The sequence below is a fragment of the Pleurodeles waltl genome, chromosome 6 (assembly GCF_031143425.1).
Source record: "Pleurodeles waltl isolate 20211129_DDA chromosome 6, aPleWal1.hap1.20221129, whole genome shotgun sequence".
NCBI classification, from domain to species: domain Eukaryota; kingdom Metazoa; phylum Chordata; class Amphibia; order Caudata; family Salamandridae; genus Pleurodeles; species Pleurodeles waltl.
In genome coordinates, this window is record NC_090445.1 from 1,180,736,965 (window position 1) to 1,180,759,502 (window position 22,538).

At 46.8% G+C, this 22,538-nt stretch overlaps 1 protein-coding gene across 7 annotated transcripts in view; it reads left to right on the forward strand.

Annotated features, from left to right (window-relative positions):
* The window catches only part of LOC138300721 (WASH complex subunit 2-like), a 780,011-nt gene that overhangs the window by 708,649 nt on the left and 48,824 nt on the right, over positions 1-22,538 (forward strand). For all 7 annotated transcript variants that reach the window (XM_069240414.1, XM_069240416.1, XM_069240417.1 and 4 more), the window contains one exon: positions 3,741-4,370. In XM_069240414.1, coding sequence (XP_069096515.1) covers positions 3,741-4,370 — 630 coding nt within the window. The remainder of the gene's footprint in view (positions 1-3,740; positions 4,371-22,538) is intronic.

A 22,538-nucleotide genomic window follows, 5' to 3' on the forward strand; every position in this document is an offset into this window, starting at 1 on the left:
AGAATCACAGGATGTGAGACTCAAATCTGATTCCCGAGTTCCAGAGTTTGCAGCTCTGGCCCTCACACCACTCCCTTGTTCATTAAATTAACCTGGCTCCCTTGCTGACTTGGGGTCACTTACTGAGGTGTTTGCATTGTAATTTATTAACATCACCAAAGGTTTTCTAAGGCAGCAAAAAGCAGACCTCCTTCACTGTGCTGCACTTCCTCCTTAGCATTTACTGAAACAAATGCTGGTATTTCATGGGAACATATCTTCAGCCAAGATTGGTCCATGTAAATGCTTTTTATGTCGTAGAATTGTTTGCATTGCGTACTCTTTTTATATCTTTTGCGAGATGAAAAAAGCAAAGTCTGCGCACCCACACATGCACTTATGTTGCAGGGAACTATGTATTCCCACAACGTCTCCCTCCCATCTCAACCCCAGGGCAGTCCCATGCAACCCCGACTTCTGTCCACCTAGCTGGGTCAACAATTCTCTTGTCACCAACAAGAGGGTGTGCACAGAACCCACCCATACCCCCTTATGACTAACACTTTCCAGTAAACTAGTAATAGCTAAATAAAGTGTGCTCCTACTGGAGAGAGGTCCTCTCCCAGGGTGAGTCTGCCAGCATGGAGTCTTTCTTGGTCCGGGGGCTGCCACTGAGTTTCCACTACCACCCAAAGGTATCCCTCTGCCCTCCACTTAGTGTAGTCTCAAGCAATCATAGCCCACTCCCTTCCGAACCAAAATTGTCATACACAGTAGCATTTACCTGCAGATCATCCAATGTACAACATATAGCATAACTAGCTTCCCACCGACCCTGTTTCCTATATTAAGTTTCCAGGATGCAATCACGTTGACTGCAAGGGGTCACCAGGCTTTTCAGATATTCACGTATGGTCAAAATCGTTCAGGGCAGGCTCCCCTAGCTTTACTTCTCTGGCACTCTGTCCAGATTCCATGTCGAGTTCCTCTGTCTGTAGTGTGGCCAAGTCCATCACACCATCCCGGTCAGCACCTCCTCTGTGACCATAGTGCTGTGCTCCTCTAAAATAACTTTTGGGGTGAGCAGCAGGTCATCCTTAAATCTTTGGGAAGGTCAACTTCTCCTTCCACTCCTTCCCCAGGTCTGTGAGCACCCTTCATGAAGTGAGGTGCTCCCTTTTATCTGGGGCAATGCCTTATCCCTCATTTCCAGACAGTTCCACACTTCCAGCGGTTGTTTAAAGAAATGGCTCCTCCCCGTGTGATAAACCAGAGGTGTACCGGGAATAAAAACAAATATTGTAGATTTAATGCCTGAAGCTGTCTGTGTATATGGCAATGGTGTGGTTTTCAATCTTCAATGTGCCCACGGTTCTGGCAACAGAGATTATGCAGTTCCTTCCTCTGTGGCTGAGAATGCAGATATACAGAGTATGAGAGAGTGTTCCTGGTGGTGTTCTGGCCACCAATGCACAGTGCTCTCTCTCCACTGCAAACCATTCTGACAGTCCTTGTGGTTTCAACTCATGTTCTAGCCAGTTCTCAATTTTTCCACAGTCTCCCCTTCTGCCCTTTCTGGGAATCCAAGGAAGTGGAAACAATTGCGCAAGATCGTTAGTTGTCAGTGTGGAGAAGACTGCCATTTGATGTTTGAGGGCAGTGCCCCTTGCCTGCACCTACATCACCCATCACCATTTGGACCCTGTTAGAAACCTTGCATAAGTCGGTATGCAGCAGGATTACCTCCACGGCAGCCGTCTCAATTTTTTCCTTTCACGGCTTGTCTGGAGCCTAGATTGCCGTTAGGAGTTTGGAGGCCTGTAAACTACTCCGCCTGTATTGGCAAGCCCAGGGCCTCTATTTGTCTTGCAGATCACTGTGGGAGAGTTTGCAAGGTGGTATATTGTTTGATCATGTTGTGTTGCTGCGGTCTTGCTGCCCTGATTACCCCATGTGGTAAGTTCACAGCCCTAGTAAGGCAACCAGGATAAACCATAGGGCCCTCTAAAGTATCAAAGTCAGCCACCTGGAGCAGATCTTCCATCCCACCTAGGTCCTGCTCCCTGTTTGTAACAGTATGTTTCAGTGAAGTTTGTGGTTTTGTCTTCCGGGGAGGGAGGGTTGGGACTGCCAGACAGAGCTCCGGGTCCAGTGTTATCCTTTTGCGTTCCCTGACCCAGCACAACCATCTCATATTTTCTGTTGCTGTGACAGATGTACCACTTCACAGATGTGTGGCCAAATACAGGCATCAGGCAAAGACAAGAAGGGTGCACTGAGCTGCCTTCAGGGAGCAGTCGCGATCAGTGCCTTACCAGAGCAGTGTGGTTAATCTTGGGCAGCAGCCTGAAGAGAGTATGCGTCTCTGCCTCTTAGGTCATGGGACTATAGCGGTCCGAGTGTACTGCCCAGTTCTTGTCCAGCTCCCCAGGCCCAGTGTGTGTGAGGCCCGCTGACATCCTCCGCAGCCACCCATAGCACTGCAGGAGTGTTGCCCTGTCTCCCCCACAGCCCCTCTCCCACGCCTAGGCTGGCCCAGTATGCATTGGGGGTCTCAGCCCTAGCAACTTTTAAGCAGGGTCCCATCAGGACTGGAGCACGGTACCCACCTGCCTCTATCAACCACCTGGCCTCAGGGTCAGTGCGTCGCCATACTGCATCCAAAGTGCAGTCCATGGCCCAGAGCATCCACCAGGCTCTCTAGCAGTAGCAGTCCTCCACCTGAATAATCAAACTTGCACCACAGACGAGTGTCCAGCGTGAACCAGGAGTGCCGTTGAGCAGATCTGGCAGCTTCTCTGCAACCCCTGGAACCACCACCTGTGTCCTGGAAAGCGGCGGCTGCTAGCACCAATCAGGGCTCCCAGCTGCAGCATTCCTTCATCTAGAGAGGCAGTTCTGTGCCACAGGCGGGTGTCAGGCAGGCACTCTGGGTGCCAGGAAGCTCACAGGCTTTTCCAGCTGCAGGCTCAGGATGTAGCAGGAGTAGTGTTGGGGAGGACGGAGCTCTCCGTACTCACGTCCTTTCGGCAATGTTCTTGGGCCACGCCCCCATATGATGGCATTTCTTAACTGTTATTGATAAAACTTTTATAATGGTATAATTTCTTCACCCTGCCCACCAAGTATATTTTAAGACATGGTACATGATGGAAATGTTTGCATAACAGGATTACCACCTCCTCTAAATGTCATTGCTTTAACCTCATGCTAGGTACATTTGACTGAACAATACTCTTTTTGTCGTGAATCTTTACCAAATTGTCTTAGGGGGATAAATCCTCCAGCACACTTGGGGTGAGTCGGACTTGTCTGCCACCCCCAGAATGTATTTGGTAGCATTTTCTCCTGGGTGGCATCTCCCTGCAGAATTTCACGCCTTAGTAGGCAGTCCTTGACTTCTTGGATTACTTTGTGAGTGTCAATTCAAAATGGGTTTCCATTCAAAACATACTGTGTAATTGTAAAATTGTTATTAAATTATTTAAATATTGTGCTGTAAATTGCATCATTTTGCCCTATTTTGTTAGTTTACTGGGAGAAGAATACATCGACCCCCGCATACGCCCAAAGAACCCTCCAGACAGGGTTAGGCTTTCTCTCATTACTGCACTCACTCACTCTGTAATATGTGAGATATGGTTCATTGTGAGGGGCATTTTATTTTTTTGATTACTACCTTATACACGAATGCCTAAATATATAGGTGGTAAGATGTAATCCTATTAACATTTTGTTGTATTGGTTTGATTTTGTAATAGGATCGTATTAAAGTAACTGGAAAAAGACGACCACCTTCAAGGGCAGGAAGGCGATTAGCTTCTCAAGAGTCTGATGAATGTTATCCTTCAATGGCATCTAATCTATCACACCTTGAAGAGACTGCCACCATATCAGATATATCACACCCCGAAACTGAGGAGCCAAAAGAAAATAATTACAAAAAGAAACTAGATGAAAATGTTTTTATCGTAAGCCCATCCTCCTCCTTGAATGACTTCACTGTGAAGAACATAATGGTGCCTGAAATGCAACAACCTGCTGCCATTGATGACATTTTTAGCTCTGATGGGGTTTCTGAAAAACATGCAGTGTCAAAGATATCTACAGGATCAAAAGCAAAGGGGAAATCTATTGAAGAAGCTGTAAAAAAACCTGTGAAGGCAGAGAAAAAATCTGCTTTAGTTTTTGATGACCAAGAGAGCGATGAAGATCTTTTTCATTCTGCAAAGCAGTCTTCTTCGAAAAAAACGAAACTATCTCCTTTCTTGGACAATGAAGGTGAAGAAGATCTTTTTGGTGTTGTCGGTGATAAAAAGTCAGTGAAGAAAACAGGTGAAAAAATTGCATCACAGCAAGGCGTTAAGCAAAAAAAACAACGTATATTTGAGGTAAAGTTAAAAATTTTTTTATATATAATATAAAACATGACATCACAGTATACATTGTAAGGTGTGTAATTGTTATGCATAATAAAATTGTTATGAATGTCACATAAAGGTTGTATATTGTACAAAAGTGAACATAATTAAACTGTAAAAGTGATTGTCAAATATTAACCTTATTAGTATGTTTGCCACCTTTGTGTCACAACAGAAACAAATCTTTTAGATTAATACTTCTAAATGCAGATTCCTCACCTTGTGAAAATCTCCCAGAGCCAAACTAGATCTGGGAAAGTTTAAAAGCAGTACTCCTACTTGGAGTGACTCCACGTCGATTCCATTCCACTCTGTAAGTGACAAGCAGAGATGCATATACGCGCCACCCTGGTACGCTGACATCAGTTCCTTTCTTTCCAGCCTTCAGACCCTGATCCTGGGCTCTGCTCCTCTTCACTCTTTGAAGAGATTTGTCATCAAAATGTTTCACTGTGAAAGGGAATGTCAGCCCCTAATACCACAGGGCTTAATGTAAAGTTTTAGGGACTGTTTCAAACAGATGTCTTCGCTGTTAATTTCGAGGGGTGTGCCTTAGGAGCTTGGGTTCGCTGCATAATTCCAATGCCACCCACAATGGCATCCAGATGAATCCAAATGCATAGTGGAGAATGCAAAGTCAAGCTTTATGAAGCAACAGAAGACTCCATCAGGTCTCGCCCTCACTTTCCCAAAAAAACACCCAAGGTAGATCTTTGTTGAAGTCTTAAGTCCAAAAGGAAATATAAAGTAGTCCAAGTGGGACTCAGTCCCTTCCCAACACTCATTCTCCAGAAAAGAGGCATGGGCATTGTTGTGCCTTGTACTCTCTCTCCTTTTCAACAGAGAAGCCAACTCCATCCTTAGTACAGATGCTCCCTAAGTTCCCTGATCCAAATTCATCCCCAAGTACTTCAAACATACTTTCATCACTGGGGAACACCAGACATAGACCTATTCGCCACCAGCGAAAACACAAAATGCCAAAACTTTGCATCCAGGTTCCCACACCCTCTATCCAAGGGCAATGCTCTATGGATCAACTGGTCAGGGATATTTGCTTACGCTTTTCCCCCTCTCCCGCTCATTCCATATCTAGTCAACAAACTGTGTCAAAACAGACTCAAACTCATACTTATAGCACTAAAGTGGGCACGTCAACCATGGTACAAGACATTGTTAGACCTGTCAGTAGTACCACTCATCAAACTGCCCAACAGACCAGATCTGTTAACAAGAAACAGACAATTGATCAGGCATCCAAATCCAGCAATACTCAACCTAGCGATTTGGCTACTGAAGTCTGAGTTTGGATTTCTACATCTTCCAACAGAATGTATGGAAGTAATTAAACAAGCCAGAAAACCCACTGCCAGGCAGTGTTATGCAAACAAATGGAAAAGATTTGTGTTTTACTGTCAATCCTAACAGATTGCCCCTCTTTCAGCATCAATAAAAGACATTGTAGGTTACTTGCTTCAACTGCAAAAGGCAAATTTAGCCTTTTCATCCATCAAAATACATCTCACTGCTATTTCAGCATATTTGCAAAATATACAACACACCTCTCTATTTAGAGTCCCTGTTATCAAAGCCTTCATGGAAGGACTAAAAAGTATCATACCACCAAGAACATTCATGGAATCTAAATATTGTACTCACACGACTCATGGGTCCACCATTTGAACCTATGCATTTGTGTCAGATTCAATACCTAACATGGAAAGTAGCATTCCTTATTGCAATCACTTCATTAAGGAGAGTTAGTGAAATACAAGCTTTCACTATTGAGCAACCCTTCATACAAGTACACAAACATAAAGTAGTACTTCGGACAAACCCAAAATTCCTACTTATGGTGATTTCACTGTTTCATATCAATCAAACAGTGGAACTTCCAGTCTTCTTCCCACAGCCAGACTCAGTAGCAGAAAGGGAGCTGCATACATTAAACATTAAAAGAGCTATAATGTATTACATTGATAGAACTAAATAATTTAAGAAAACTAAACAGTTATTTGTGGCGTTCCAAAAACCACGTACTGGGAATCCAATCTCAAAACAAGGGCCAGCTAGATGGATAGTAAAATGCGTCCAAAAGCGTTACCTAAAGGCCAAAAGGCAACTTTTAGAAACACCAAAAGCACGTTCCACCAGAAACAAGCATTTACAATACATCGGGTCTCGCGTTTGCTCATGTTGGAGCTGATCGCGATGTAAACTCCTAACCCGACTTTTCACCTTTCGGGTAAAAGTGCATTTATGTATATAACCCGAAAAAGTGAAATCAAGTATGTAAAGCGCTCGACTTCTGCCAAGCGAGATCGGGCTTGTAAATTAGAGAAAAAAAAGTCCACAAGCCCGATGGAAAACAGCGAGCCTCGCATGTTTTCTGTACTTGGTCGCTGCGCTGGAGGAGGGCTAGCCACCGGAAAAGGCATGACGTATGTGTGCCTTCGACTAATGAAAGCAAGCAGATTTTATTAGGGAAGCCCACCAACCAATAAAAAACACTGACGTGAAGTTGACAGGGCTCCGAGCCCTTTTCTAAATTATGAAGAGTCTCGCTGCGAAACGCATGCGCGAGCGCATGCAACGCAGGCTCGACCGTAAAAAAGGAGCAGCAATGGCTTTTTTAGGAAATATACCAATGACAGAAATCTGTAAAGCAGCCACTTGGTCAACACCCTGTACATTTACCAAGCATTACTGTTTAGATGTGTTAGCAACACAACAAGCAACAGTAGGACAAGCTGTAGTAAGAAAACTATTTCAAACAGCTTCAACTCCTACAGGCTGACCACCGCTTATGGGAGGAAAACTGCTTTGTAGTCTATGCATAGCATGTGTATCTGCAGCTACACATGCCATCGAACAGAAAATGTCACTTACCCAGTGTACATCTGTTCGTGGCATGTTTAGCTGCAGATTCACATGCGCCCTCCCGCCTCCCCGGGAGCCTGTAGCCGTTTAAGTTAAAACAAGCATTTGTACATATTTATATATATTTCTATTCCATTAGCATGGACATCTCTTTTCTTTATACTCTATCACTCCTACCTTACCCTCTGTGGGAAAACAATCTAAGATGGAGTCGATGCCCATGTGCAATGGAGCTGAAGAGGAGTCAATCGATCCCGTGACTCGAAAAGACTTGTAACACTCCGAGCCCAACACTAGATGGCAGGACCTATGCATAGCATGTGAATCTGCAGCAGAATATGCCACGAACAGATGTGCACTGGGTAAGTGACATTTTATTTTATATATATATATATGTTCGATGGCATGTGTAGCTGCAGATACACATGCTGTGCACATCCCGCCATCTGGTGTTGGGCTCAGAGTGTTACAAGTTGTTTTTCTTCGAAGAAGTCTTTTCGAGTCACGAGATCGAGGGACTCCTCCCATTTCGGCTCCATTGCGCATGGGCGTCAACTCCATCTTAGATTGGTTTTTTTCCGCCATCAGGTTCGGACGTGTTCCTTTTCGCTCAGTGTTTCGGGTCGGAAAGTTAGTTAGAATCTCGGAAAAATTGTCGGTATTGTTTGCGTTCGGTATCGGGTTAGTTACAACAGATCGACACCGACTTTTGAAGAGCTCCTGGTCGGCCCGGCCACGTGTCTCTTCAAGGCTGATGGAACGAACCCCATTCCGCTTCTGCCCAAAATGTCATAACAAGTATCCATATACAGATCAGCATCTGGTCTGTAACTTGTGTCTGTCTCCAGAGCACAAGGAGGATACCTGTGAAGCCTGTCGAGCGTTTCGGTTGAGGAAGACATTAAGAGACCGAAGAGCGAGAATACTGCAGATGGCGTCAGTGCCGACAGGACAAGGGCGTTTCGAGGAGGAAGAAGAAACCTTCTCCATCCAGGAATCGGACTCGGACTAGCTCGATACCGAAGAAACGCCAAAAACCGTGAGTAAGACGTCGAAACATAAAACTCACGAGAAGACAACAAAAGCCCAGGGGACGCCACCGCCAACAGGCCATGGCTTAACCCAAAAAATAGGTGACCAATCATCAGCACCGAAAAAGGGCATGCATGTGGCGAAGTCATCCGACTCCGGTCGAGATACCGCCACACAACAATCTCGGGCCCGAGACAGCGGCTCCGAGCAGATTCGGCACTGAGACAGTGGCACCGAAATGGTTCAGCACCGAGACACCACGACGCGAAAATAAAGAAGGTTTCCTCTGAGCCCAAAAAGGCGACGAAAAGATTTCGATTCCGAAACATCCAGCCTCGGAACCGAAAACAGGTTCCTACACAGAGGAACAGGGATTGTCCTCCCAGATGCAAGGACATAAGTTCGGAGAGGAACTTGAATCAGTTGAGCCAGACTACACTCAAAGAAGGCTCCACATTCAAAAAGACACAGGGAAGATAAACACTCTTCCCCCAATTAAGATGAAAAGAAGACTTGCCTTTCAAGAAAAGGACAAGCAGCCACAGGCAAAGGTGGCAAGACAAACAACTCCACCACCATCTCCACCACCATCAATGCACACATCACTGGTAGCCACTCCACCACTGATGCAATCCCGACTCATACTGCAATGAGTCAAGATGATCCCGACGCATGGGACCTTTATGATGCTCCTGTATCAGATAACAGCCCAGACTGTTACCCTGCGAGGCCGTCGCCACCTGAAGACAGTACATCCTACACGCAGGTGGTCTTAAGGGCAGCTGCTTTTCATAACGTCACCTTGCATTCAGAACCAATTGAGGATGACTTTTTGTTTAATACACTCTCCTCCACTCGTAGCCAATACCAAAGCTTACCTATGCTCCCGGGAATGCTAAAACCTTCCAAACAAATATTTCAGGATCCTGTAAAAGGCAGAGCCATAACTCCAAGGGTGGGGAAGAAGTACAAACCACCGTCAACACACCCTGTTTATATTACGCGGCAATTAACACCAGACTCTGTGGTTGTTGGGGCAGCTCGCAAGAGAGCAAACTCTCATACCTCGGGAGATGCACCACCTCCAGACAAGGAGAGTAGCAAATTCGATGCTGCGGGTAAAAGGGTTGCAGCACAAGCAGCTAACCAATGGCGTATTGCCATTTCACAAGCACTTTTGGCAAGATACGATAGAGCTCATTGGGACGAAATGCAGCATTTCATAGAACACTTACCCAAAGAGTTCCAGAAAAGGGCACAACAAGTGGTGGAAAAAGGACAAAGTATCTCCAATAATCAGATACGGTCAGCAATGGATGCAGCAGATACGGCTGCAAGGACAGTAAATACTGCAATAACGATAAGGAGACACGCATGGTTGCGTACGTCAGGCTTCAAGCCGGAAATACAACAAGCTGTGCTGAATATGCCCTTTAACGAACAGCAGTTGTTTGGGCCGGAAGTCGACACTGCTATTGAAAAACTCAAAAAAGATACTGATATGGCAAAAGCCATGGGCGCACTCTACTCCCCACAAAGCAGAGGCACATTTCGCAAAACACAATTTAGGGGAGGGTTTCGAGGTCAACCTACAGAGGCCACAACCTCACAAGCAAGGCCCACTTATCAAAGCCAATATCAGCGGGGAAGTTTTCGGGGGCAATATAGAGGGGGACAATTCCAAAAAAATAGAGGGAAGTTCCAAAGCCCCAAAACCCCTCAAAACAAGCAGTGACTTCCAAGTCACACATCCCCAACACATAACACCTGTGGGGGGGAGACTAAGCCAATTTTACAAACATTGGGAGGAGATAACAACAGACAATTGGGTACTGGCAATTATCCAGCATGGTTATTGCATAGAATTTCTCAAATTCCCTCCAAACGTCCCACCGAAAACACACAATATGTCAAAACAACATATAGATCTTCTAGGACTAGAAGTTCAGGCATTGCTACTGAAAGAAGCAATAGAATTAGTACCAAAACACCAGAAAGGAACAGGAGTTTACTCTCTGTACTTTCTCATACCCCAAAAAAAAAAGAGTCTGAGACCTATATTAGATCTCAGAACATTAAATACCTACATCAAATCAGATCACTTTCACATGGTGACATTACAAGACGTAATCCCACTGCTCAAACAACAAGACTACATGACAACACTAGACCTAAAGGATGCATATTTCCATATACCGATACATCCTTCACACAGAAAGTACTTAAGGTTTGTATTCCAAGGGATACATTACCAATTCAAGGTGTTGCCATTCGGAATAACAACTGCGCCAAGAGTTTTTACAAAGTGCCTGGCAGTCGTAGCTGCACAAATCAGAAGGCAGCAAATACATGTGTTCCCGTACCTAGACGATTGGTTAATCAAAACCAACACGCTAGAAAGGTGTTCACAACACACAAAGTATGTAATAGAAACCCTCCACAAACTAGGTTTCTCAATCAACTACACAAAGTCACACCTTCTGCCGTGTCAAACACAGCAATACTTAGGGGCGACAATCAACACAGCAAAAGGGATTGCCACTCCAAGTCCACAAAGGGTTCAGGCATTTCACAATGTAATACAGGCCATGTATCCAAAACAAAAAATACAAGTCAAAATGGTGATGAAACTCCTAGGCATGATGTCCTCATGCATAGCCATTGTCCCAAACGCAAGGTTGCACATGTGGCCCTTACAACAGTGCCTAGCATCACAGTGGTCACAGGCACAGGGTCAACTTCTAGATCTGGTGTTGGTAGACCACCAAACATACACCTCGCTTCAATGGTGGAACAGTCTAAATTTAAACCAAGGGCGGCCTTTCCAAGACCCAGTGCCACGATATGTAATAACAACAGATGCCTCCATGATAGGGTGGGGAGCACACCTCAATCAATACAGCATCCAAGGACAATGGGACACTCACCAAAAACAGTTTCACATAAATCACTTAGAACTATTGGCAGTATTTCTAGCGCTGAAAGCATTTCAACCCATAATAAGCCACAAACACATTCTTGTCAAAACAGACAACATCACAACGATGTATTACCTAAACAAACAGGGAGGGACACACTCAACACAGTTGTGTCTCCTGGCACAGAGAATATGGCATTGGGCGATTCACAACCACATTCGCCTAATAGCACAATTTATTCCAGGAATTCAGAATCAGTTAGCAGACAATCTCTCTCGGGATCACTAACAGATCCACGAATGGGAGATTCACCCCCAAATACTTAATACTTACTTCCAGAGTTGGGGAACACCACAAATAGATCTATTTGCAACAAAGGAAAACGCAAAATGCCAAAACTTCGCATCCAGGTACCCACAAGATCAGTCTCAGGGCAATGCATTATGGATGAGTTGGTCAGGGATATTTGCTTACGCTTTTCCCCCTCTCCCACTCCTTCCATATCTGGTAAACAAGTTGAGCCAAAACAAACTCAGACTCATACTAATAGCGCCAACATGGGCAAGACAACCTTGGTACACAACACTACTAGACCTCTCAGTAGTGCCTCATGTCAAACTACCAAACATACCAGATCTGTTAACGCAACACAAACAACAGATCAGACACCCAAATCCAGCATCGCTGAATCTAGCAATTTGGCTCCTGAAGTCCTAGAGTTCGGACACTTAGACCTTACACAGGAATGTATGGAGGTCATAAAACAAGCTAGGAAACCTACCACTAGACATTGCTATGCAAATAAGTGGAAAAGATTTGTTTATTACTGCCATAATAATCAAATTCAACACTGGGTAAGTGACATTTTATATATATATATATATATATATCAGTTAGGACCCAGTTTGACTTGCCTATATCTTTGGCATCGTTTGACAAATCTTCATGAAATTTTCTCCCAAAAAGTGAGCCCAAAAGTCTTGTTGTGCATGGGAGGTTTGTGGTGCTTAAAAGCCCTTTTTTTTAAATTCACGGCATAGATTGCAAATATTCACAAATTTAGCAGTGGATTAAAAAAAAAAGGAAGTGCGCTCTCCCGCTTGCTGACAGCACAGTTTTCATCTCTCCCTGCATGCCAACACGTGTGCAGGGAAAGAGATGAAAACATAACACCCACAAGTAAGGAGCTGCTATTTAAAGCATCTCCATGCATGCGGGAGCAATGCTGGCTCCCGCAGGAGACAAGAGCCAGCTGGGACCGTGGGGGCCCTTGAGTTACCCCTGTGGTCCCTGAGAACAAATATTTTAAAAAATTCAAAACTTTTCAAGGTGGATCTGCAGTTCCACCTTGAAAAGTTATGTGGTAAAGACACTTGAGGAACAATAACATTGGCAAAGTTACAGACACACAAGGTGTAGGAAAGTACCATCTTGCCTGGCAAGTTACCCCCATTTTCACTGTGTGTTTGTATGTTTTAGCCCCTGTGTCACTGGGATCCTGCTAGGCAGGACCCCAGTGCTCATAGTATGTGCCCTGTATGTGTTCCCTGTGTGGTGCCTAACTGTAGCACTGAGGCTGTGCTAACCAGAACCTCAGTGTTTATGCTCTCAGCTTTTTAATTTTGTCACTGCAGGCTAGTGACTAAATTGACCAATTCTCATTGGCACACTGGTACACCCATATAATTCCCTTGTATATGGTACATTGGTACCCAGGGTATTGGGGTTCCCGGAGATCCCTATGGGTTGCATCAATTCCTTTGCCACCCATAGGGGGCTCAGACAATTCTTACACAGGCCTGCCACTGCAGCCTGAGTGAAATAACGTCCACGTTATTTCACAGCCATTTACCACTGCACTTAAGTAACTTATAAGTCACCTATATGTCTAACCTTCACCTGGTGAAGGTTGGGTGCCAAGTTACTTACTGTGTGGGCACCCTGACACTAGCCAAGGTGCCCCCACATCATTCAGGGCAAATTCCCCGGACTTTGTGAGTGCGGGGACACCATTACACGCGTGCACTATACATAGGTCACTACCTGTGTATGGCGCCGCAATGGTAACTCCGAATATGGCCATGTAACATGTCTAAGATCATGGAATTGTCACCCCAATGCCATTCTGGCATTGGGGAGACAATTCCATGATCCCCCGGGTCTCTAGCACAGAACCCGGGTACTGCCAAACTGCCTTTCCGGGGTCTCCACTGCAGCTGCTGCCAACCCCTCAGACAGGTTTCTGCCCTCCTGGGGTCCAGGCAGCCCTGGCCCAGGAAGGCAGAACAAAGGATTTCCTCTGAGAGAGGGTGTGACAACCCTCTCCCTTTGGAAATAGGTGTGATGGCTGGGGAGGAGTAGCCTCCCCCAGCCTCTGGAAATGCTTTGATGGGCACAGATGCTGCCCATCTCTGCATAAGCTAGTCTACACCGGTTCAGGGATCCCCCAGCCCTGCTCTGGCGCGAAACTGAACAAAGGAAAAGGGAAGTGACCACTCCCATGACCAATACCTCCCAGGGGAGGTGCCCAGAGGTCCTCCAGTGTGCCCCAGACCTCTGCCATCTTGGAAACAGAGGTGTTGCTGGCACACTGGACTGCTCTGAGTGGACAGTGCCAGCAGATGACATCAGAGACTCCTTCTGATAGGCCCTTACCTCTCTTAGTAGCCAATCCTCCTTCCTAGGTAGCCAATCCTCCTTTTCTGGCTATTTAGGGTCTCTGCTTTGGGGAATTCTTCAGATACCGAATGCAAGAGCTCACCAGAGTTCCTCTGCATCTCCCTCTTCACCTTCTGCCAAAGGATCGACCTCTGACTGCTCAGGACGCCTGCAAAACCGCAACAAAGTAGCCAAACGACTACTAGCAACCTTGTATCGCTTCATCCTGCCGGCTTTCTCGACTGTTTCCAGGTGGTGCATGCTCTGGGGGTAGCCTGCCTCCTTTTTGTACCAGGAGCTCTGAAGAAATCTCCTGTGGGTCGACGGAATCTTCCCCCTGCAACCGCAGGCAACAAAAGACTGCATCACCGGTCCTCTGGTCCCCTCTCAGCACGACGAGCGTGGTCCCTGGAACTCAGCAACTCTGTCCAAGTGACTCCCACAGTCCAGGGACTCTTCAGTCCAAGTTTGGTGGAGGTAAGTCCTTGCCTCCCCCAAGCTAGACTGCATTGCTGGGTACCGTGTGATTTGCAGCTACTCCGGCTCCTGTGCACTCTTCCAGGATTTCCTTTGTGCACAGCCAAGCCTGTGTCCCCGACACTCTAACCTGCATTGCACAACCTTCTGAGTTGTCCTCCGGCGTCATGGGACTCCCTTTTGTGACTTTGGGTGGATTCCGGTTCACTCCTCTTCTAAGTGCCTGATCCGGTACTTCTGCGAGTGCTGCCTGCTTCTGTGAGGGTTCCCTGACTTGCTGGGCGCCCCCTCTGTCTCCTCATCCAAGTGGCGACATCCTGGTCCCTCCTGGGCCACAGCAGCATCCAAAAACCCTAACTGCAACCCTTGCAGCTAGCAAGGCTTGTTTGCGGTCTTTCTGCGTGGGAACATCTCTGCAAGCTTCTTCACGACGTGGGACATCCATCCTTCAAAAGGGGAAGTTCCTAATCCTCTTCGTTCTTGCAAAACACCAAGCTTCTTCCATCCGGTGGCAGCTTCCTTGCACCCTCAGCTGGCATTTCCTGGGCTCCTGCCCACTCTCAACACTGTTGCGACTCTTGGACTTGGTCCCCTTGTCTTACAGGTACTCAGGTCTGGAAATCCACTGTTGTTGCATTGCTGGTGATCGTTTTCCTTGCAGAATCCCCCTATCACGACTTCTGTGCTCTCTGGGGGTTGTAGGTGCACTTTACACCTACCTTACAGGGTCTTGGGGTGGGCTATTTTTCTAACCCTCACTGTTTTCTTACAGTCCCAGTGACCCTCTACAAGCTCACATAGGTTTGGGGTCCATTCGTGGTTCGCATTCCACTTTTGGAGGATATGGTTTATGTTGCCCCTATACCTATGTGCTCCTATTGCAATCTATTGTAACTTTACACTACTTGTATTACTTCTTTTTGCTATTACTGCATAATTTTGGTATTGTGTACATATATTTTGTGTATATTTCTCATCCTCATACTGAGGGTACTCACTGAGATACTTTTGGCATATTGTCATAAAAATAAAGTACCTTTATTTTTAGTATATCTGTGTATTGTGTTTTCTTATGATATTGTGCATATGACACCAGTGGTATAGTAGGAGCTTTGCATGTCTCCTGGTTCAGCCTAAGCTGCTTTGCCACAGCTACCTTCTATCAGCCTAAGCTGCTAGAAACATCTCTTCTACACTAATAAGGGATAACTGGACCTGGCACAAGGTGTAAGTACCTCTGGTACCCACTACAACCCAGGCCAGCCTCCTACAGTCTGCCCCTTAGCAGGGCACCTAGTGATGCTGGCAGTGATAAAGGTTCCCATAACAGTAGGGCATCCTTTATCCCTAGAAGCCAGGTTACCAGTGTCCAGACAGTTAGGGACAGGTCCCCCTCTGAAGTTTCCAATTTGTCATCTGTGTCAAAGCATTCACAACCCACCCACCCTGAGGATAACTTGTTAGAAAGGGAACTCAAAAGGTTGAGGGTTGAAGAGACCAGACTGAAGCTTAACCAGCAACACCTGGCCTTAGATAGGGAATCCCTAGACATAGAGAAGGAAAGACAGAGGTTGGGGTTAGTTCCCCATGGTGGCAGCAGCAGTATTCCTGATAGCAATCCTGTTAGAGAGCAAGATTCCAGGAATCTGCACTAGGTAGTCCCCCCTTACAAGGAGGGGGATTACATTAATAAGTGGTTTGCTGCACTTGAGAGGGCCTGTATGGTACAGTCGGTCCCTCAAAGTCAGTGGGCTGCTATTTTGTGGCTATCTTTCACTGGAAAGGGTAGGGATAGGCTCCTTACTGTTAGAGAAAGTGAAGCCAACAACTAAAAAGTTTGGAAAGATGCACTCTTGGATGGATTTGGCTTAACCACTGAACAATACAGGATTACGTTCAGAGACACCAGAAAAGAGTCTTCACAAGACTGGACAGATTTTGTGGACTGTTCAGTGAAGGCCTTGGAAGGGTGGTTACATGGCAGTAAGGTATCTGACTATGAAAGCCTGTACAATCTTATTCTGAGAGAGCATATTCTGAACAACTGTGTGTCTGACTTGTTGCACCAATACCTAGTGGACTCGGATCTGACCTCTCCCCAAGAATTGGGAAAGAAGGCAGACAAGTGGTTCAGAAGAAGGGTGAACAGAAAAGTTCATACAGCGGGTGACAAGGATGGCAAGAAGAAGGATGGTAAGTCTTCTGAGAAGGGTGGGGACAAAAGTAAACATTCTGAGTCTTCATCAGGCCCACAAAAAACCTCTGGGGGTGGTGGGTCCAAATCCTCTTCTAATAATCAACCTAAAAAGCCTTGGTGTTATTTGTGAAAAGTCAAAGGCCATTGGGCAACCGATTCCAGTTGTCAAAAGAAAAACACCAAACCTCCCACCACCACAACCCCTGCTGCAAATTCTAGTGCCCCTAGTAATAGCAGTGGTGGTGGGAAATATACTACTAATAGCCAATCCAAGGGTGTAGCTAGGCTCACTATTGGCAATGTAGTTGGGGTTGGTCTTGTTAGGGAGACCACAGAGGCTGTTTTAGTCTCTGATGGTGGCATTGATTTTGCCACCTTGGTCTTGTCCCCTTAATATGGATAAGTACAAGCAACTTCCCCTAATAAATGGTGTTGAGGTTCCGGCCTACAGGGACACAGGAGCCAGTGTAACTATGGTGATAGAAAACCTGGTCCACCCTGAGCAACACCTACTTGGTCAGCAGTACCAAGAGACAGACGCTCATAACAACACTCTTAGCTACCCCATGGCTGTTGTGAATCTCAACTGGGGGGGGAGCGGGGGGGGATTTACTGGTCCAAAGAAAGTTGTGGTTGCCTCAGATTTACCTGTAGACTGTCTACTAGGGAATGATTTGGAGACATCAGCTTGGGCAGAAGTGGAGTTGGAGGCTCATGCAGCAATGCTGGGCATTCCTTGGCATATTTTTGCTTTAACCAGGGCTCTGGCCAAAAAGCAAAAAGGACAGGGTGACTTGGATCCTGGAACAATGGACCAAGTGCTCCCTAAAGCTAGGGGTAAAAAGGGTAAATCCCTACCCATTATCCCTCCCTCTACTGATGATTCCCCTCTTGAGGAAGAGGAATTTCCTCCCTGTGCAGAACCCACACCAGAGGAGCTGACACTGATGAACTTTTGGGTGGAGGGGGGCCTGCCAGGGAAGAGCTGAGTGTGGCGCAGCAAACCTGTCCCGCATTAGAGGGTCTCAGACAGCAAGCTGTCAAGCAGCAAAATGGGGATGTCAGTGACAGTCATAGAGTATACTGGGAAGATAACCTCTTGTACACAGAGTCAAGGGACCCAAAACCTGGAGCAGCCAGGAGATTGGTCATTCCCCTGTAGTACAGAGAGTTTCTTCTTACTCTAGCACATGACATTCCTTTGGCTGGGCATTTGGGCCAGACGAAAACTTGGGAAAGACTTGTCCCCTTGTTTCACTGGCCTCATGTCAGAGGACACCAAAGATTTTTGCAAGTCTTGTGTGACCTGCCAAGCCAGTGGCAAGACTGGTGGCACTCCAAAGGCCCCTCTAATTCCACTTCCAGTGGTTGGTGTGCCCTTTGAAAGGGTAGGGGTTGACATAGTTGGCCCCCTTGACCCTCCTACTGCTTCAGGCAATAGATTTATCTTGGTGGTAGTGGACCATGCCACAAGATATCCTGAAGGCATACCTTTAAGGACCACTACAGCTCCTGCAGTGGCAAAGGCCCTCCTGGGAATCTTTTCCAGGGTGGGTTTTCCTAAAGAGTTAGTATCAGACAGAGGTAGCAACTTCATGTCTGCATACTTAAAAGCAATGTGGAAGGAGTGTGGTGTTACCTACACGTTCACCACCCCTTACCGTCCACAAACAAATGGTCTGGTTGAGAGATTTAATAAAACTCTCAAAGGAATGATAATGGGACTCCCTGAAAAACTCAGGAGGAGATGGGACATCCTGTTACCTTGCCTCCTTTTTGCTTACAGGGAGGTACCCCAAAAAAGGAGTGGGCTTCAGCCCCTTTGAACTCCTCTTTGGGCACCCTGTAAGAGGTCCTCTAACACTTGTAAAGGAGGGTTGGGAACAAACTTTAAAAGCTCCTAAACAAGATATAGTGGATTATGTACTTGGCCTAAGATCCAGAATGGCTGAGTACATGAAAAAGGCCAGTAAAAACCTTCAGGCCAGCCAGGAGCTGCAAAAGCAATGGCATGACCAGAAGGCTGTTCTGATCCAGTACCAACCAGGACAGAAGGTGTGGGTATTGGGGCCTGTGGCCCCAAGAGCACTCTAAGACAAATGGAGTGGACCCCATCTAATTGTTGAGAAGAAGGGTGAGGTTACCTATTTGGTAGACCTGGGCACTGTCAGGAGTCCCCTTAGGGTGATTCATGTTAACCACCTAAAACCCTACTATGACAGGGCTGATCTCACCCTGCTCATGGCAACAGATGAGGGACAGGAAGAAGAGAGTGACCCTCTCCCTGATCTCTTCTCCACCACTGAAGCAGATGCCTTAGTGGAGGGAGTAGTTTTAGCAGATTGTCTGACTGCAGAACAGAAAGACAACTGCATCAATCTCCTAAGCCAATTTTCAGACCTCTTTTCACTTGTACCAGGTACCACATCCTAGTGTGAACACACAATTGACACTGGAGACAGCCTGCCTGTCAAAAGTAAAATATATAGGCAGCCTGACCATGTCAGAGACTGCATTAAACAAGAGGTGCAGAAAATGTTGGATTTGGGGGCGATTGAACCTTCTGAAAGCCCATGGGCTAGCCCAGTGATGCTTCTACGAAAACCTCACTCCAAAGATGGAAAGAGAGAGATGAGGTTTTGTGTAGATTACAGAGGGCTCAATCGGGTAACAAAGACTGATGCTCACCCTATACCCAGGGCAGAAGAGCTCATTGATACACTGGCTTCTGCCAAGTATCTTAGCACTTTTGATCTGACTGCAGGATATTGGCAGATCAGATTGGCAGAAAATGCTAAACCAAAGACTGCATTTTCTACCATAGGAGGGCACTACCAATTCACAGTAATGCCCTTTGGTTTGAAAATACACCTGCCAATTTTCAGAGGTTGGTGAACACAGTCTTGCAAGGGTTGGAAGCTTTCAGTGCAGCATATCTTGATGATATTGCTGTCTTTAGCTCAATCCTGGGATGAGCACCTGGTCCACTTTTGGAAAGTTTTGGGGGACCTGCATAAGGCAGGCCTCACTATCAAGGCCTCAAAGTGCCAGATAGGGTAGGGGAAAGTGGTTTATCTGGGCCACCTGGTAGGTGGAGAACAGATTGCACCACTACAGGGGAAAATCCAGACTATCATGGACTACAACACAGACCCAGGTGAGAGCCTTTTTAGGCTTCACAGGGTACTACAGGAGATTCATCAAGAATTATGGCTCCATAGCAGCCCCTCTTAATGATCTCACTAGCAAGAAAATGCCTAAGAAGGTGTTATGGACAGCTAGCTGTCAGAAAGCTTTTGAGGAGCTCAAACAGGCCACGTGCTCTGCACCTGTCCTAAAAAGCCCATGTTACTCCAAGAAATTTATTGTTCAAACTGATACATCTGAATTAGGGGTAGGGGCAGTCTTTTCACAACTGAATTCTGAGGGCCAGGATCAACCAATTGCTTCTATCAGCAGAAGGTTGACCCCTAGAGACAAGCGTTGGTCTGCCATATAATGGGAGGCCTTTGTTGTGGTCTGGGCACTGAAAAAGTTGAGGCCATACCTGTTTGTCACTCACTTTATTGTTCAGACAGACCACAAACCTCTACTTTGGCTAAAACAAATGAAAGGTGAAAATCCTAAATTGTTGAGGTGGTCCATATCTCTACAGGGAATGGACTATACAGTGCAACATAGACCTGAGAGTACCCACTCCAATGCAGATGGACTCTCCAGATATTTCCACTTAGACAATGAAAACTCATCAGGACAAGGCTAGTCTTATTGTCCTTCGTTTGGTGGGGGGGGGGGCTGTGTAGGAAAAGCACCATCTTGCCTGGCATGTTACCCCCATTTTCACTGTATGTATGTTTGTTTTAGCCCCTGTGTCACTGGGATCCTGCTAGGCAGGACCCCAGTGCTCATAGTATGTGCCCTGTATGTGTTCCCTTTGTGGTGCCTAACTGTATCACTGAGGCTCTGCTAACCAGAACCTCAGTGTTTATGCTCTCTCTGCTTTTTAAATTTGTCACTGCAGGCTAGTGACTAAATGTACCAATTCTCATTGGCACACTGGTACACCCATATGATTCCCTTGTATATAGTACCTAGGTACCAAGGGTATTGGGGTTCCCGGAGAAACCTATGGGCTGCAGCAATTCTTTTGCCACCCATAGGGAGCTCAGACAATTCTTGCACAGGCCATCCACTGCAGCCTGAGTGAAATAACGTCCACGTTATTTCACAGCCATTTTTCACTGCACATAAGTAACTTATAAGTCACCTATATGTCTAACCTTCACCTGGTGAAGGTTGGGTGCCAAGTTACTTAGTGTGTGGGCACCCTGGCACTAGCCAAGGTGCCCCCACATCATTCAGGGCAAATTCCCCGGACTTTGTGAGTGCGGGGACACCATTACATGTGTGCACTATACATAGGTCACTACCTATGTATGGCGCCACAATGGTAACTCTGAACATGCCCATGTAACATGTCTAAGATCATGGAATTGTCACCCCAATACTATTCTGGTATTGGGGGGACAATTCCACTATCCCCCGGGTCTCTAGCACAGGCACCAGGTACTGCCAAACTGCCTTTCTGGGGTTTCCACTGCAGCTGCTGCTGCTGCCACCCCCTCAGGCAGGTTTCTGCCCTTCTGGGGTCCAGGCAGCCCTGGCCCAGGAAGGCAGAACAAAGGATTTCCTCTGAGAGAGGGTGTTACACCCTCTCCCTTTGGAAATAGGTGTGAAGGGCTGGGGCGGAGTAGCCTCCCCCAGCCTCTGGAAATGCTTTGATGAGCACAGATGGTGCCCATTTCTGCATAAGCCAGTCTACACCGGTTCAGGGATCCCACAGCCCTGCTCTGGCGTGAAACTGGACAAAGGAAAGGGGAGTGACCACTTCCCTGACCAGTATGTCCCCGGGGAGGTTCCCAGAGCTCCTCCAGTGTGTCCCAGACCTCTGCCATCTTGGATTCAGAGGTGTTGGGGGCACACTGGACTGCTCTGAGTGGCCAGTGCCAGCAGGTGACGTCAGAGACCCCCTTTGACAGGCTGTTACCTCTCTTGGTAGCCAAACCTCCTCTTTTGGTAGCCAAACCTCGTTTTCAGGCTATTTAGGGTCTCTCCTCTGGGGTATTCTTCAGATAACGAATGCGAGAGCTCACCAGAGTACCTCTGCACTTCCCTTTTCGACTTATGCCAAGGATCGACCGCTGACTGCTCCAGGACGCCTGCAAAACCGCAACATAGTAGCAAGACGACTACCATCAACATTGTAGCGCCTCATCCTGCCGGCTTTCTCGACTGTTTCCTGGTGGTGCATGCTCTGGGGGCTGTCTGCCTTCACCCTGCACTGGAAGCCAAGAAGAAATCTCCTGTGGGTCGATGGAATCTAATGCAGGCACCAAAAGACTGCATCACTGGTCCTCTGGGTCCCCTCTCATCCTGACGAGTGTGGTCCCTGGAACACAAGAACTCTATCCAAGTGACTCCCACGGTCCAGTGATCCTTCAGTCCACGTTTGGTGGAGGTAAGTCCTTGCCTCCCCACGCTAGACTCCAAACCTGTGTACTGCGTGATTTTCAGCTGCTCTGGCCCCTGTGCACTCTTCCAGGATTTCCTTTGTGCACAGCCTAGCCTGGGTCCCCAGCACTCTGCCCAACAGTGCTCAACCCTCTGAGTTGACCTCCAGCGTTGTGGGACCCTCCTTTGTGACTCTGAGCCAGCTCCGGTTCATAAATCTTCTAAGTGCCTGTTCGGGTACTTCTGCGGGTGCTGCCTGCTTCTGTAGGGGCTCTCTGAGTTACTGAGCACCCCCTCTGTCTCTTCCTCCAAGGGGCGACATCCTGGTCCTTCCTGGTCTCCAGCAGCACCCAAAAACCTCTACTGTGACCCTTGCAGCTAGCTGTTTGCGGTATTTCTGCGTGGGAACACTTTTGCAACCTTCAGCACGCCGTGGGACATCTTCCATCCAAAGGAGAAGTTCCT